Source organism: Channa argus, chromosome 3 (genome assembly GCF_033026475.1).
Source record: "Channa argus isolate prfri chromosome 3, Channa argus male v1.0, whole genome shotgun sequence".
In the NCBI taxonomy this organism is placed as follows: Eukaryota; Metazoa; Chordata; class Actinopteri; order Anabantiformes; family Channidae; genus Channa; species Channa argus.
In genome coordinates this window covers 16,513,443-16,529,485 of record NC_090199.1, presented here as the reverse complement: position 1 = coordinate 16,529,485, position 16,043 = coordinate 16,513,443, and the positions used below count along the sequence as shown (strand labels likewise).

General features: G+C 37.0%; 2 protein-coding genes across 2 annotated transcripts; one reads left to right on the top strand and one right to left on the bottom strand.

Annotated features, from left to right (window-relative positions):
- The first annotated feature begins 2,649 nt into the window (after positions 1-2,649).
- Positions 2,650-4,213, top strand: bglapl (bone gamma-carboxyglutamate (gla) protein, like). Its single transcript, XM_067499294.1, has 4 exons — positions 2,650-2,805; positions 2,903-3,178; positions 3,314-3,410; positions 3,582-4,213. Exons 1-4 carry the CDS (start codon positions 2,745-2,747, stop codon positions 3,682-3,684), a joined length of 537 nt encoding a protein of 178 aa, XP_067355395.1. The 5' UTR covers positions 2,650-2,744; the 3' UTR covers positions 3,685-4,213.
- Positions 4,214-7,278: 3,065 nt separating this feature from the next.
- Positions 7,279-15,016, bottom strand: LOC137124393 (sodium-dependent phosphate transport protein 2B-like). The gene is made up of 13 exons (XM_067499290.1): positions 14,621-15,016; positions 13,554-13,626; positions 13,321-13,431; positions 12,519-12,647; positions 12,249-12,392; positions 12,017-12,128; positions 11,658-11,850; positions 10,865-10,960; positions 10,658-10,778; positions 10,196-10,363; positions 9,971-10,087; positions 9,192-9,316; positions 7,279-8,288 (listed from the first exon to the last, which is right to left on the bottom strand). The coding sequence occupies exons 1-13, from the start codon at positions 14,642-14,644 to the stop codon at positions 7,722-7,724; spliced, it is 1,980 nt and encodes a 659-aa protein (XP_067355391.1). The 5' UTR covers positions 14,645-15,016; the 3' UTR covers positions 7,279-7,721.
- Positions 15,017-16,043: the final 1,027 nt, after the last annotated feature.

Below are 16,043 nucleotides of genomic sequence, written 5' to 3'. Positions count from 1 at the left end.
AGGAAATTTCATAAATCTTACTCTGGTCTGAGTACATCCAGTCTAGTCTCTCTTCAAGTGTTATTTCCAAGCTTTAAAAAACATCAAACATTTTTTAAATTGCTGTTTGTCCCTCTATAAGTTCACTCTCATACATTTAACAGAAAATAAAAATACTGTGTAGCACATGTTCATAGTATTTTCATAGTATTTCATTAGATTGCAAGTAAAAAAGCTTCTTTATGCTCCCAGTCAGACACTTTCTGTGAGTGAAATCTGAAGCTGACAAAACCACCTCTAAATGATTGGTGACAGTGAAAAGTAAATTTTTGGCTGCCTGTCATCACTCTGCTAAGCACAAAGCAGCATACAGCACAGTACATCTTTCTTCCATTAGATACGAATAGTGTCAAAAGATATTTTCACTTAATTTCACCTAATACGTATATTTTCAGTTAGTTGCAACAACGGGCTCACAAGATTCCCTATAGGAAAATATTTAATTACTGCATTCTCTCCCAGACATTCATAGTTTAATTTAAATGTAGTTACAATGGGCCTATATTACTGAAGGCATTACATGTTAAAATTTAAAAAACAGGAAGGTGAGAACAACACAAATGACTGACTACTGTAAGTGGTTAGCTTCCACATGCACACTGAGGTAATGATTTACATGCAGAACACACACCTGTAAAGATTCATTTTAAGCCCGATAGGTGCAGTATTTCCAGACGATGGCAACACCAAGAGAATTAAAGATACAATGAACAGTAATCTTAAAAATCCACATTTCCACACAGGCTCTTTGTTGTGTCTGTGTTCTGTGGAATGTTAAAGCCATTGTGGTTGAAGCCTAATGTGCTGGATCTGTTGGTCGTGTTGGGGTTTGATGCTTGTTGGAGGTTTTTTTATTAGTGTTTCAGATTCATTCTCAGAGTCAAGGCTCACAGTCACTTGCTGATGTAATGGGTCATTGAGTAGATTCCTGTACTGTAGATGTCCCTAAATTTCTGTAAAAGAAGTGCAGTTAGAAAAGATGAAAACAGGTATTATCCTCCCATTCCCGAGCACACACCTAAGTGAACAAAATTAATCATAAAAACAAACTATACAATAGGTAAGAGAATGTGTAAATGCAAGTGTGCACAAAATGAGCCTTACTCACTGTCTGGATTAGGGTTGGATTTCACTTCCAAAATGCAACAAAAATAAAAAATTGATCCAAAACAGAAACGCCCTAGACACTGACAATCCCTGTAGAGGTATTGTGGCCATTGTTTTCTTCGACTGTTTTGCCCACATACAACAACGCAAAAATGGACACTGGACCAGACATTGAAATTATACAGCACACGCTCCAAGACAAATCTTTGACACTAGGAATAACAGTTGACCGTGAAACTCGTAGGACATCAAGTTCATTCTGTAGCAGCTCTGAATTCCTCACTACATGACAGATGAAACTGTTTGGGAGCCTTCTGAGATATATAAATGTATGCATGAATGTTTGGTTATCTAAATAGTATCTAGGTTGCAATATAGTTTAGCTCAAAGCTGTGAACTCCAAAATACCAATTATATGAAAAGACCACAGCTGAAACCACACTAGAACCATATTGCTTAAAGAAACATCTGGCTCCAAACCTCATGCATAACGCTGCGGGTCCAACAGGGGGGTTTCCTATGTTTAGCTGTATATATGCTTGAATACATTGGCATTGTGTATTGGGCCACTTGTTGCTGTTGGTAAGCCATGGACCTGGCGAGGACCTGGAGTGGGATGGATCTGTAAATAGTGACTGACTGCGGTTCTGGTGAGACTCTGCAAGGCTCTAATTAAGCCCTGTCGCATAATGAGACTCACTGCTGTTCTGTGTCGCTCGATTAGTAGCTTGTGGTGGACTCAGGCTGTAGTTTGGGGTTTGTGGGGGTGGGGGATCACATCTGGGACAAGAAGCAGAGCAACACAACAGTAATGGCGGAATTTGCAACCTTGATTATAAAGAGGCAACCCTGCAGTGGGTCTCCCTGCTTAAAATCTGAGGGTTGAGGGTATTTTATAGAATTCAGTAACACCAGTGGTTTGGACTTTCTGGGATTTGTTGCATTATTTATACTCTAGTGATGGAGTTTGAGGATAGACTGGAATTTGAAGGGGGGTGTATATGATTGGCAAACAAGACACGTTTAAAAAAGAGAATTATGATATTTTCATTGGAGAAAACAAAAATAGTGTTCAGTTTACCCAAATCCCTTGAGAAATAAACAGTTTAAGCCACCAAATAAGAATTTAATTGGAAATAGAGCTAATGATCATGAAGATTCTTTACATTTAAAGATAAATGATTTTTGTGCATGTGTGTAGATGCCCTGCAGAGTTAATCTCACTGTCATCAAATTACCCTCTTTTTCCTGATTTCTGTGCACACACAGACATTTACACACAGCACAGTGCACTGTATATATAGTTGAATGCCAGAAATGTTTAAAGTTTATGTGCAGGTGAATGAGTTTTTGGACTCAGTGCCAGATGCTGCGTGGGTGTTTAAAGGAGCTTTCATGCCAAGTGGAAGTGGAAACGTTGACATTTGATTCCTCAGCCAATCAGAGAGTTCTTTCATTGTGTGGGTCTTGCATGACACAGGAGGTGGACTTCAGTATATATTGACCTTGAATCTGGGGCAAGAGAAAGAGCAAATCATCATAGAAAGCAACGAAAAGCAAGTGACCAAGAAAGCAACTACCAACAACTACACTGCACCATGAAGACTCTGACTCTCCTCTCCATCTGCGCTCTCCTCTCAGTGTGCTGCTCCATGATAAGTAAGGACAAACTTATATCGTCAAAGCTGTAATTGTCAATATTACCGTCTGTTATTCAAAAACTATAGCAAGTGTTATTTTGTCTCATTCTCATCAGGTCCTGAACCAGAGGTTGTCACTGACCCTGATGCAGACACAACTGCTGAAGCTGCACCTGACACTTTCTCCACCTCTGAATCTAATACAGCCTCATCCTCCGAGTCCTCTGAATCCTCTGAGTCCTCTGAGTCCTCTGAGTCCTCTGAGTCCTCTGAGTCCTCTGAGTCCTCTGAATCTTCTTCCTCTGAGTCAACTGAGTCTGACTCCTCAACATCTGACTCCACAGCCTCTTCATCATCTTCATCATCCTCATCAGAATCAGCCAGCACTGAAGGTATTCAATATCATGGTTTCTAAAGAGAACTTCCTGCAGTTTTAAGTTAGCATAAGTTTACATAGGACTGTAGAACAAGATAATTACATTCAGAGGAAAATCTGAGTATGTGTGTGTGTATGTGTGTCTTTTCAGCGCCTCAAGTGCTTGTGAAGAGAGATTTGGCCGTTGCCCTTCTGAGGAGCAGGAGAGCTGCCCCAGCAGGAGACCTCACCCCTTTGCAGCTGGAAAGGTACAGTCATTTACTCTAAATGAATAAGACTGACTCACTTAGCAACAACATACATTGTAGCTAATATTTGGATGGACTTCTGCTGCACTTCTTCTGGTGATTCTTTTTAGAAATGAATGTAAATATTCATGTCTAGGTCCATCTAACCTTGATTTTTCCTTTGCCACACAGCCTGAGAGAGGTGTGTGAGGTGAATGTCGCCTGCGATGAGATGGCTGACACTGCAGGCATCGTTGCTGCATACAATGCTTACTATGGACCCGTTCCATTCTAAGTTAAAGACTTTTAAACTCTTAATTTTTATAAGAGAACAATGCAAAAACAACCCTTAATCCGAACAAGGAGCAGAAAATCATCCAAAAAACTGGTTTGACCCTTTTTACTTTTTTTTTTGCACAATTTTTGTACAAGTGACCAGCCTTTATGGTCGTATATGCAAAAGGCTTTTCCAGGCACATGGGAACACAAGGTTGTGAAGTATGTAGAGGCCCAAGTTTAAAATATTCATTGTGTTTATAGTATAATACAATGAATGGCGCTACAAATGCAAGTGTATTATATGTTATTGTGTTAGTGCTTTTATATTGTGCTTTAGTCCATTTAGAAGTAGTCTTTCTAGTTAGTAGAAAATGTAGTTATGAGTTTTTAGAGACAGTGTAGTTATAGTAGTAGTCTTTTTGATAGTAGTTGTTTTGTATTGTGTGTCATTGTGTGTCAAATGCATATCAGTTATCTGTAATGACTGTAAACCACTTAAACCAATTGCCTCTGGGTTTGAAAATAAATTATTTTGTTCTGTCAAATTTTTGCATTGTCTTTATTATGTTCTGATGGTAAACCTTGCTGTAAAGAATGGAACTTTGAGTAATAATCAATCCCATTTATTGTCCATCTTTTAATTTTAAGTCCCCAGTTCTTGCTCTCAGTTTGATTTCTACCTACAAATATCTATCTCTTTAGCTGGTAAATTTTTCACTATGTTAACCATCGTACTGCCAACTATTTCTGTGTATATGCTGTTTTTACTTGAAAAAAGTACTTTTTTCACTTTCAAAACAAAAACACTGTGGGCTAGAAAAAGTTCAAAAAGCAAAACTAAATTCTGGAAATGCTAAAAATTCCTCCAATTACTCAAGATACCATCCAATGCTTGGCACCAACCACAATGTTCTGTGTTTTGGACAGAGATGCCCAAAAGTGCAGGTAGGATCAGACAGTCTGCTGTTTGTGGGCTGCATTTGGGCTGCAGAACTGGACTGGAGAAAAACGTAGTCTAAATATTCATCTGAATAATTTGGCTATCTGTGTGCTGATGAATCTCTGTCAATTCATTGGAACCCTATACAAGCTGTCATGTGATCGACAGTTACCATGAAATCAAGATTCCAAGTATGTTATGTATTGTGTTAGATTATCTTTATATTCACCATGGCACCACCATCAGGAACAGCCTCTTTCCTCCAGTGTTTAGCTGTGGCCCCGACCCTTTGTTGTTATCACATTTCTCACTAGATGACAGTGTTGGTCCATTTCACAAATTTCAATCCAGGACTCAGGATTTATACCAGTATTTAACTGAAACACATAACAACAAGTCAGCAACAGTGGTTTGACTCCCGGTCCCTCCTGGCTATGTGTCGAAGTGTCCCTGGGCAAGACACTAAACACCAAGGTGCCCCCCATAGGTAAGGTGAGCACCTTGCCCGGCAGCTGCCATGATCGATGCAAGAGTGTGTGTGAAAATGGATGAATGAGAAGCAACATGGTAAAGCACTTTGAATAAAAGCTTTATATGCACGTATTTATCATAATCCATTGGCAACGGCATATGAAAATGAATGGATGGTCAGCACTTTATACTGTTTATTGTATTTAACATTTTATTACGGACATTCATTATTGCAGATAAGATTAGCAGTGTGTTAACCTCTGCTTAATCACTATGACTCGGGCTGACACAGTTGCTTCATCACCTTGTACCACATGTTGAGCTCTTGTGAAGCATGTGAAGGCAGCGCTGTAGTGCTGTTTTGTCATTAACAGAGAGATTACCAGAGATAGCAGGAGGGATCATCCCCTCCTGACAGCAGGAGTCTTTGGCACTGGCTCATTTTAATATACTGTATTACCAAATCAAAATACCTGGTGTAACAATCTTGACTCCAGATCATTAGATATTCTACAGATACTTGTATGTGTTTTTAAATGAGGCTTGCTCTTCTAACAAATCAGAGAAAGCCAACTCTGTGCATCACATGCAGAGGTTGAGACACAATAACTCAAATATGATCCTCAAAAACGTATGTGTGTATGTCTATATGTTTCACTAGTGAGTGAGAGAGTGAGTGAGTCAGCCATGTGAAAAGTGTCTCGTGATTGCAGAGTTGTGCGACCTCAATATTGACAATCCATCTTTGCACTTGTCTCATTGACAGTCACACTACAATGATCAACACAACAGTGGACATTTTCTGGACTCTGGTAGTGTTGTCCCAGACACTTTAAACACATAAATGCAATAGATCAGTTATAAACTAGAACCAGTGATAGCCATTACAAAATGTTTAAATATTAATACCAATAATTATGTTGATAAGGTTTATTATATATTTCAGACAGAGGACATTTGCTACTCTGAACAGTCTGAACTCTACACTATAAACTCTGTTTCATCTGTATGTCATAACTGTTCATTCCCAACATGCATGCAAAAAACCTCAGATAACACTGACAGGGACAAATGCTTATCTTGCCTCTATTAAAAAGTCAGCCTGATGTTTGGCAAATGAAGGAACAGTTTAGAAATATGATCACAGAGGTTTCTGCCCGGTGTGTAAATGAAGGGATCCTTTATGTTTAATTTCTAATATTTTATTATCTTTTACAATTTCATATCAGTATTACAGGAAAAGAATGTACAAGTGAGTATTAAATATTAAACATTTATTTATTGTCAAACTACATATTCTTTGAATATAATTCAATTATGTCAATTATAAAATAAATGTTACATCTTAAAACGATGTGTTGATGATCTTAATGTGTCTATATACACAGTAAAAAGTTTTTTTTAATATACAAAACATGAAACTCGATAATACAAAATATATAAACAAAAACATGGAAACAAGTAGAGACTGTTTCAACTAGGTAGGTTTTGTGTAGATGTTTTCATGAGTATTTAAACTACTGCATGAGGTCATTATACTGTCATTAACGGCATAAGGTATACTATAACCTCACATATGTGAGGTTACACACATGACCAAATACAGTCACTTTACTTTGCATTGTTCTGCTTTTTCACTGAATGCTTTTTTCAGCCTCTGTACTGAGTTTATTTATTAAATTTACTAATACACGTAAGATGTATTTCATAATTTCACTTATCTTTATCATTACAACCTAAAATAAAACATACAATTGAAGATTGAGTGCAAAATTTTTTCATCCTATTACAGATTTAATGTCAATTATTACAAAAACCTTTTTGTAATATTAATGTTCACATCAGCTTGGTCCTTTTACACCATACTGAAAGCTCCAGGGTAGCAACATCCTCCAAGTGCAGATGTAATAAGACATTTTCTTTCTCAGCACTGTGCTTTTGTAATTTTTTTTGCTTGTTTGTACCTCACTTTTAAGACGCTTTGAATTAAAGCATCTGCCCAATGAATAAATGTAAAAGTCATTTGGCAAACTTTTATCCATTATAACGTAGATTTGCATCCAAACATTTTTTTGAAATATAATAGGTAAATGTTCATTTCTAATTTCTATCCACTTTCAAAACAACACAAAAAATTTAAGAAAAGACCAATAAAAAAATGAGATTTATATATATATATATATATATATATATATATATATATATATATATATATATGATCAGTGTTTTCTGCTGCTAATTTCCATCCCTTTAGTGAACATTTACATTACGTAACATTTACATAATGACTTCAAGCCACGGTAAAAACATTTTAAAATTGAGATGATTTTAACTCTGTTGTTAGTGCACAACTTAAAAAATAAACATAAAACAGCAGGTTGGAAACCCACCTTTAGACAGTATATGGAAAGTCAAAAATAAACTATTGAGATTGACCAACACCATACATCAGAAAGGTCAACACTTTCATCCGTGTGTTTCTTTTTTCACTGTCTAAAACTTAGACATCTCACTAATTTCTGATCTTACACTAATTTACCTTTAATAAATAAAACAATAAATATTATGGAAACTAGTTTTTGCCTGAGTGGGTTCTGGTGCCTTGACCACTGGCTTCTTTGCATCATGGGCACAAAAAAATCTTATAGCTGGGTCATTTTCAGAATCTGTAGCTCTATCTTTATCCCATTTTCTACGTCTTTTTCTGCAATCATTGCAGGGTTATCATATACTTCTGTTTGTGGTTTGTTGTTATTTTCCACAGATTTGTTCTCTCTGTGTTCTTGGTCTTCAGCAGTAACTTGGCAGCATTTGCAGCAGCAACAGCATGTAGCTGTGATCACACCAACCACTTTGTCCCAGGGGGCTAGAGAGTGGGCCCAGAGAGGAAGGAAATCCCAGGATCGCAGTACTACAGGCAAACATCCAGGTTTTTGTTTCTGGAGGACATTGATCACCCCGATGATGATAAACAAGACAACCAGAGGTACACCTACACCTACTAGTACCTGCCAACCAGCCAGCGACAGGCCAAAGATGAAGAGTGGTAAAAAGAAGAAGCAACAGATGATGTAGACGGCAGCAAACCAGCGATAGGTGGCAGTGATGTTGCCAAGATTTTTAGCCAGCCGGATGGGAATGCGGGTGAAAGGGATTGGATACCACAGAATGATGCCAGAGATGTTGAACAGGAAGTGCACAAGGGCAATCTGGAGCAACAACAATCAAACCTTAGGTATGAAGTTTCTGTATTTTCCTGCTCATACAGCATACATACAGACTGTGTACACTATCGTGGAAAACATAATAACAATTTTCAATGAAAATATTGGGTAAAAGGTCGTTTTCAAGTTATACAAAGATGGTATTTAATTTATTTTCATTTAATTACATTTTTATAAAATTGTATTCCAGTTTGTAGTTCAATGCTTTATAAGCCATCTGAACAAGAATACTTGTACAATGTATGTTCACGAGTCCAAACACTTCCAATAGATAAAAACATTTACTTCTTTATGAAGAAACTTTCTTTTCCCTATAATTAATCCCAAATTACTTAGTTACAGTTGGGTGCAAAAGTTTGTATGCAGTTATTTTGAAATGGCAAGACAGAGTAGTTAATTTATCAACGGGGATGCAAACTTAACCCTAATCCTAATGCACATTTAGCAGGTAAAAATGTTCTTTCATCATCAGCCCATTATCTCTAAGCATTAGCAAATTTTTGCATCCAACTATTCCTTCAGGGAACCTAGAAAACTAAATACAAAAAATTAATCACCCATTTCTACCAAACTAAGTAAATACCATATGGGATTTCACAAATAAAAATATGCTTAAAGTTTTTTACTTTGGATTGGAACATATGTCGTTATTATTTAATATTTTATTATTTTTAAATAATTTATTAAATAATAAAAGCTAAATTTGTCCTAAAAGTTAATATTTATATATATATATATATATGCAAGAAATACATCTATATAAATACAAAAAATAAAAAAATACCTTCCTCTCTGCATTGATCTGCTATCCATGATAGTTCAAAATAATTAATAAACAATTTATTCAAAATTAGTATGGCCATTCATGTTTTTTTATGAATTACTCACCTGCAAAGCATTGGCCAGTGTGTCTCCAGGACTGGCCATGGCTGCCAGGATGGCTGTGGTGGTTGTGCCAATATTTGAGCCCAGACACAATGGATATGCTCTCTCTATGCTGATGACACCAATACCTATAACAAAAGAAGAAACGCTTGTAAACTATGTATTTTCTCTCTCTTTCTCTCCCACATATACACACACACACATTGCCTTCTTTTCTCTTTTCTGTGCTCTTTTTTCTTTATCATGTTTGTCACAACTTGGAACAAGTGTGTGTATTCTTTGACTAGATTCTATAGAATGTAAACCATTTCATGAGATAATGTTTATACCATGGGGCTGTGCACTTGGGACTGTTTTACTTTGTAAGGCTAAATGTAGATCAACTTTAGGCCGGCATAAAAGAAAAGAGTCTGAGCAGGGCAACAGTGAAAGGACTCAATGCATTTTATCAATATATATTTATCATATGACTGTTGCAAGGGAAACATAAACCTGTTTTCCAAAGTTGAAAAATATGTATTAATTACTGTATGGTTTTGTGGATCATACTTCATCTGGAGTCCCCTGCATTGTTTTTATCAAAGAGCTGTTTTTTAGTCTAAATGTCTACTACATTGTCACAAGAGAGCAAGATACAGAAACTAAAGAAAAGCAGAACCACATCAGCTATTTGTAGGAATTCCAATGAAATAGATTATTTTATTTTTTGATAAAATAAAAAAAAAAAAACATTAAGGATATTGATGACATGGTTGAATGGTAGGGTGGATAAGTGACCTCACCAACAAGTGGAGTGATAGCAGTGGTGAAAACCGAGCTGCTCTGCACAATGAAAGTCATTCCAGCTCCAACTAAAATGGCAATGTAACCAGTGACCCACCCAAATGGAAATGGGAAATCTGCACACAAAGAGACAAGTACAAACATACACAAAACATGTCAATCATCTAAAAGTCAATTGTACCTATTTTATTGTACTTCAATATGCAATGTGTAGTGCTGCTCACCGGTGTTAAGGATATTCTTGATGACTGCAGCCACTTGTCCCTTCAGCATAGAGTTGAGCAACTTAACGATAAGGACCAAGCAAGAGCAGAGCACCAGCAGAGAGAGAGCCAGCAGGATCAGGCCCACTGCCAGGTCAGGCAGATTTACATCCACAAAGAGGTGTTTGCCTGAGGACACAGGAAAAATGGCAGAACATGGATAAGCAGGTGATGCCCGGAAATAATTTATTATTTTTGTCCAGAAATCTTCAACACAACCTGAAAAACATGGGCTTATATGTATTATCACTTTTTTATTTGCTGCAATTATGTGTCACTAATGGCAATATTTTCACCACAGTTTTTTCGGGTGAGTAATTTTAGGGCTTGTAAAAGCACAGTTAAATTGATCTTTTAGTTTAAATTAGTTTGTCAAGTTAATTCAGCAAGCAATAAAAAAAAATCTGAAAGCTGTGGTCTTACATTTGTGAATATTGTATGTTTCAGAAATGTTCTTCAGCGTGAAAATGTAGTTGCCGACCACCCAGCAGAGAGACGGAGAGGTGCAGTTCTCTGGACCAGGAACTGTAACATTCATTAAGGTCTGACACACAGAGGCAGATGGACAAAAAATATTTCATCTGGGTCTTTTAGAATATTTGTTGTGTATCTTAAATATTTTGAACCTACAGTGTTGGTGAAGGTTTGGCACCATTTCTTGATAAGACTCCTATTCCTGGCATCTGGGTCTCCAGTTGCAATCCCACTGATGACAGACTCATCTAACTAAGTGAGGGAAGGGAAGAGAAAGCACATGCAGAAGATAACTGCATTACACAATGTTATCTTATCTTATTGATACACTGGTGATTTCTTTAAGGCAGTAAAAACAGCAAGGTTCTCATGATCTTAAGGGTGCTCCATGACATTATGTATTGATTTTCAACCAATCTATCAATCATTGTAAAATAGGAGAAGCTGGTGTGGAAACTCAACACTTGCCTGTATAGTAACAAGGTGACTTATGTATCATCATAACTGCTTTAACAGAATAGAAACTATCTGTCTGGGCTCAAGGACAAACAAAGAGCGTGACAGTTACAGTTAACACATAGTTAATGTCACCTAGATACCTACTGTATATTTTACCAGAGATGCTCATTTTAATCATGACTGGTGATGTGCTCATTGATCTTGTTAAGGCTAACAGAGTTTACCCTAAAGCTAAATGACAAAAATCACAAATATCTCTTATTTCCCCTCAATGACTTCTATCACTAGCTCCTTTTACACATTTACTGTCACAGTGAACTTTTCTAAACTTTACCTAGGGGATGTATGTGAGAATGCAAAGGTCTGAGTCAGAAGGCCTGGACATTACATGGACTTTATCCTGTGACTTAATCTGCTATCTTTTATCCTAACAAAATTGAACAATACAGATAGTTCACATAAAGAAAACAGAATCAGAGTGCCACTTTACCTGTATGATTGACTCAGTGACGATATCAGTGATCACATTTAACAGTTCTGGGGCCTCTCCAGTCTGGATTTTAAAGGAGTCAATGATGAGCTTTGTGAGCAGGTACAAATACCCAGTGGCGACCTCCAGAGGAAGCAGCACCACCACAGACAGCCAGTTGAAAAAGTCATGCACTGTGGCCCCAGCAAAAGCCCTGCGTACAGATAGATACATGCAAAGTTAATTGACCTGCTGTTTTTATTGTTAGCCTTATCATCATCCTCGTTGTCATCACCACCATCATTGATTTCTAGTGTGAGTAATCAAGCAAAACCTCACAGCCGTAAAAGGAAGCTTTCAATAAAACAGAAAATGGTTACCTGCGAAAGGTGCTACGGTCACCAGCTTGTGTCATTGCAACCAAGGTGTTGGTGACAGAGGTTCCAATGTTGGTGCCCATGATGATAGGAACAGCCAGCTGGACTGTAAGCACTTCCAAAACACACACCTATTTCTCATTATCATACCTCCACACCTCCAGTATCATTTTGTATGTTCTCGTGTGTGTGTACATTTATCTGTGTGTGTGTTTGTGTTTGTGTGTGTACTCACATCCAGAGGAGACCATGCTGACAACTATGGAGGAAGAAGTGGAGGAGCTCTGGACCAACAGAGTGACCAGTACACCAATGACCAGACCAGCCAGAGGGTTGGACAGAACTGAGTTGTCCTGAAAGATGTCCCCTGCTGCTTTTCCTGAATAATGTGACAACATAACCATGTGCTTTTAGTTTATCCTGTATAGCACAGTGTGCTATGGAGAGTGAAAGATGGTACTGTAAATCATTGTGATAAAAGTCAGACAAGCATTAGTGTGTTTACCTCCAACAAGCTGGAAAGCTGAGCTGAGGATGTCGAGGGAGCAGATGAACAAGTAGAGTAAACCCAGCAACAGCACTGACTTCCCCACTGACACCAGCACTGTCAGCACCTTCCCTCGGCTATCCAGAGCTGAGACCAACACAATAAATTAATGGGATTAAACACAGAATGAAAACAAATTTATTATTATTATTATTAACTGTCGTGTGTTTTAAAGATTGATTTTACTTTTTTCAAGGCAGACACATTCCTGCTGTATGCTCCAAATATCCTGGCAGTAAACTGCACAGACATGTATCGTCAAGATACTGACTTGACATAAGACTCCCGACTTGGCATTCATATATTGTCTTCTGTCTGACTCAGTTACTCTGTGGCTACTATCTGGATAAAATCCCATTATTATTTATTACCTATATGCCATCTAAACAATCATATCAACAACAAAGCTTTGATTTATTGGTCTTCCTTTTGAGGCAATGATGTCTTTCCCAGTTTCACTTTTTACAGGGCAGAATCAAAGCTTATTTAAAGTGGCGTTCACACTAACCCCCAGAAAATGTATCTTGGTATCAATAAATACCTACATGGATAAGCATAATGTATATGTGATGTACAGTATATGCAGATACAGCTATGCAACTTTGGATATCTGTCCCTGATATGATAAACTACAATATACAGTACACAGAAACTATTACTTACGGGTGTATATCTAATCAGGACACACACAAAAAACAAGGGTAAGACAATAAATTACAAATAATCGTACTTTGGGACATCACAAGGACATCATCTTTACCTGACCATGGGACCCCTGTATCCTTCAGTTCTGGCAGGTCCCATGGGTCTTCGTCCTCTTGGTTGTCCTCGATTAAGGCCACTGTGAAATGTACAGGGCTCGCTTCAACCTCTTAGACACAAAAAAAAGCATGAATACATTTTTGCCTTTGCAGCTCTATACTGTACAGAATTTTACTGCTGTCTAACTTCATCTTTAGCATTCTGGTGAATTTCATACTCTAAGAAAAATACCTTTGCCTTTATTTCCTTTATTTTCATGGTTCTCATTCAGGTTGCCATTGCACTTGTTTTCATGAGCCATTGGCTGAAAAAAAAAAAGAAAACAAATTTAAAAAGGTAAATACAAAATAGTACTGTATGTAGTCATTGTGTAAGAAGTTTTCTACTCTAATGTCTATATTCAAAGCTCACAGATGATCATTTCAAGGGGTATTGTGTTGGAAACAATGTCATGATGCTGTTTCTTTTTTCAAATAATAGTTTGTCATTTTGATAAATGCGTCATAAATCCCTGCAGTTGAATCAGTCAGCAGTTGAGTTTTATAGAAATCTGTAAGGCAGTTTTCTTTGTTGTCTGTTCAATTACAATTACAAATACAAATACAAATAAAATTCTTATAGACACACACAGTTTCCCCTCACACGCCAGGGGTATTGATCTCATTGTCACGTGTTGTAGCTGCAGTAAAATTCCATTCCCATGACAGTAAGATAAAAAAGGAAAGATACCAGCTGAATTGATTTAAAAATTATGTTTAATGCTTTAACAAATTACTTATTTATTTTCTTATTACATGACTTTGCTTAGATCATTTACATATATAATCTACTATGTGACTGTCTAATCAGTCACTGAACAGAATTTTATCTTTCACCCACTGAGTTTCAGTGGTCCAGAGCTGGTCATTTCCCAAACTTTAGCATGTTCTTTTATCAAACAATGTAATATTGTTGTATTTATACATTGTCTGTATCATTCTTTAAATTTTTTATCCTATGTTGTAGTTTACACTCTAGGCAGACTAATATGCTTTATTGCTTACAAACTTTTACCTGTCAAAGTATTTATGCAAGAATTCTTAACTCATATTGTCATTCTAATAAAAGCATATATTTTGATCATAATAGAACAATAATTGTAGTACAATAAGTGTATATGTAATGTATTATCTAGTTATTAGTAATATGTAAATTTTAATAATAATACAAGTTTGTTTTTTTAGTTATGTTTGAGGCTAATGTTCAGGCAACAGGAGTAAAAAAGCATGCAGGCTGATAGAAACCATGCTTGTCTTTACCTGTGGCAGTCGTAGCGAATCCATCCTTCTTGTGCCTTTAGCTCACCTGAGCTTTGGCTTTAAAAGTGCTGCCTCCAAGCAGGTAGAGTGGGAGGGAAAGGGCTGGAGTCCGTGAAGGGCAGCAGGACAAGTGATGTGCAGGACTCAGGAACACTTCCGTCTCATACACAAGATAAGAACACACCTTCCAAACCTTGATTAGTCTTAACCTGACACTGGTGTAATCTTTCTGCCAGTCGTGTTGCAATCAAACTCACACTGTACCTGATAAGTCTTGAGTTAATGGTATCTGCCTTCATCTACCCCACTACACATGCTGTCAGTAACATGTACACCTCACCCAAATATTTGACTGATTTTGTGCCTAAGATTCATAAGAATCTCTACTGTCTGTTTGTCCATTTAGTAAAAGTGTCCATCCAATTAACTCTGAAAAAACTTTACCTGTGAACTACCACTTGGACACGTCATGCATAACCCTCAGAGTTGTGTCGGACCCTGTGATTATCTGTAGGAGAGGAGATGAGCATGAAAGTGAATGTCTCTCTGGAAAAGGTTTGTCCCACCACATGTGGGTGGGGGAGAGTAAATGTGTCATTCAGGCATCAGTTGACTTAATGTATTTGGGTTTGTTCTATTTTTGGACAACATTTTATTTGTAGCAGACAATTGATTCCTTTAATACAGCTTCCCACTGGCCAACACATTTAAACTAGGCTTAGGTCTATGATGGCTGAGAGAACCTGGAAGAGAAAAATCAGCCCCACTGTCACACTGATGGATTGAATTTCCATGGAAGTTGTGACCTTAAAATGTCACATCAGGACAGGAGTCTGTCATTATGTATCATATACACACAATTACATTTTCTGAACTGAATACACAAGTGCCTATCTTGAACCCTAATTTATCATGGAAATATAAAACAACTCCATGTTTGACTGTTCACTAAGTACACCTGGCAGCAGCCTAATACAACAATCCAGAAAACAAAAGGTGGATTAAATCACCTTTATATCTTACTTTAAGTCTAAATACACCATTGTTTACCTCATTAGAACATAGAAAAACTACAAAATAATCATAATTGCGAATCAACACTTGGAATCAAAACCTAATTTATTATAGTACCCATGTATTAAATATATTAAACATACGTGTGCTATTAACGTTTTTTTAACATAAAAAATTTTGTTTGATGATAAAATAAGAAAGTGGTGATGCACAATGTTTTGGATTCTTTATTATTTTAACTGTTATATATTTTATACTTTGACATCTTTACCTCTGGTGTGACCTTAGCAAACTAATAATAAACCCTACCCCTGTAAAAGAGGTTCTCTGTCAAACACAGATCAGACACAAAATATTTTTAGTCAGGCCTTTCCTGTCATGACATGCTGTCATTAAAGTTGAATGGAGG

What these genes read in the sequence shown, in the direction of transcription:
- LOC137124393 (XM_067499290.1), bottom strand. Translation starts at nt 14,644, where the DNA reads ATGGATTCGCTACGACTGCCACAG. An exon ending in AACATACAATATTCACAAAT is followed by an intron (nt 10,364 to 10,657) that starts GTAAGACCACAG and finishes CTGTGTCCTCAG; the next exon opens with GCAAACACCTCTTTGTGGAT. An exon ending in CAAGAATATCCTTAACACCG is followed by an intron (nt 10,088 to 10,195) that starts GTGAGCAGCACT and finishes CTTTGTGTGCAG; the next exon opens with ATTTCCCATTTCCATTTGGG.
- bglapl (XM_067499294.1), top strand. Translation starts at nt 2,745, where the DNA reads ATGAAGACTCTGACTCTCCTCTCCATCTGCGCTCTCCTCTCAGTGTGC. An exon ending in AGAATCAGCCAGCACTGAAG is followed by an intron (nt 3,179 to 3,313) that starts GTATTCAATATC and finishes GTGTCTTTTCAG; the next exon opens with CGCCTCAAGTGCTTGTGAAG. An exon ending in ACCCCTTTGCAGCTGGAAAG is followed by an intron (nt 3,411 to 3,581) that starts GTACAGTCATTT and finishes TTTGCCACACAG; the next exon opens with CCTGAGAGAGGTGTGTGAGG.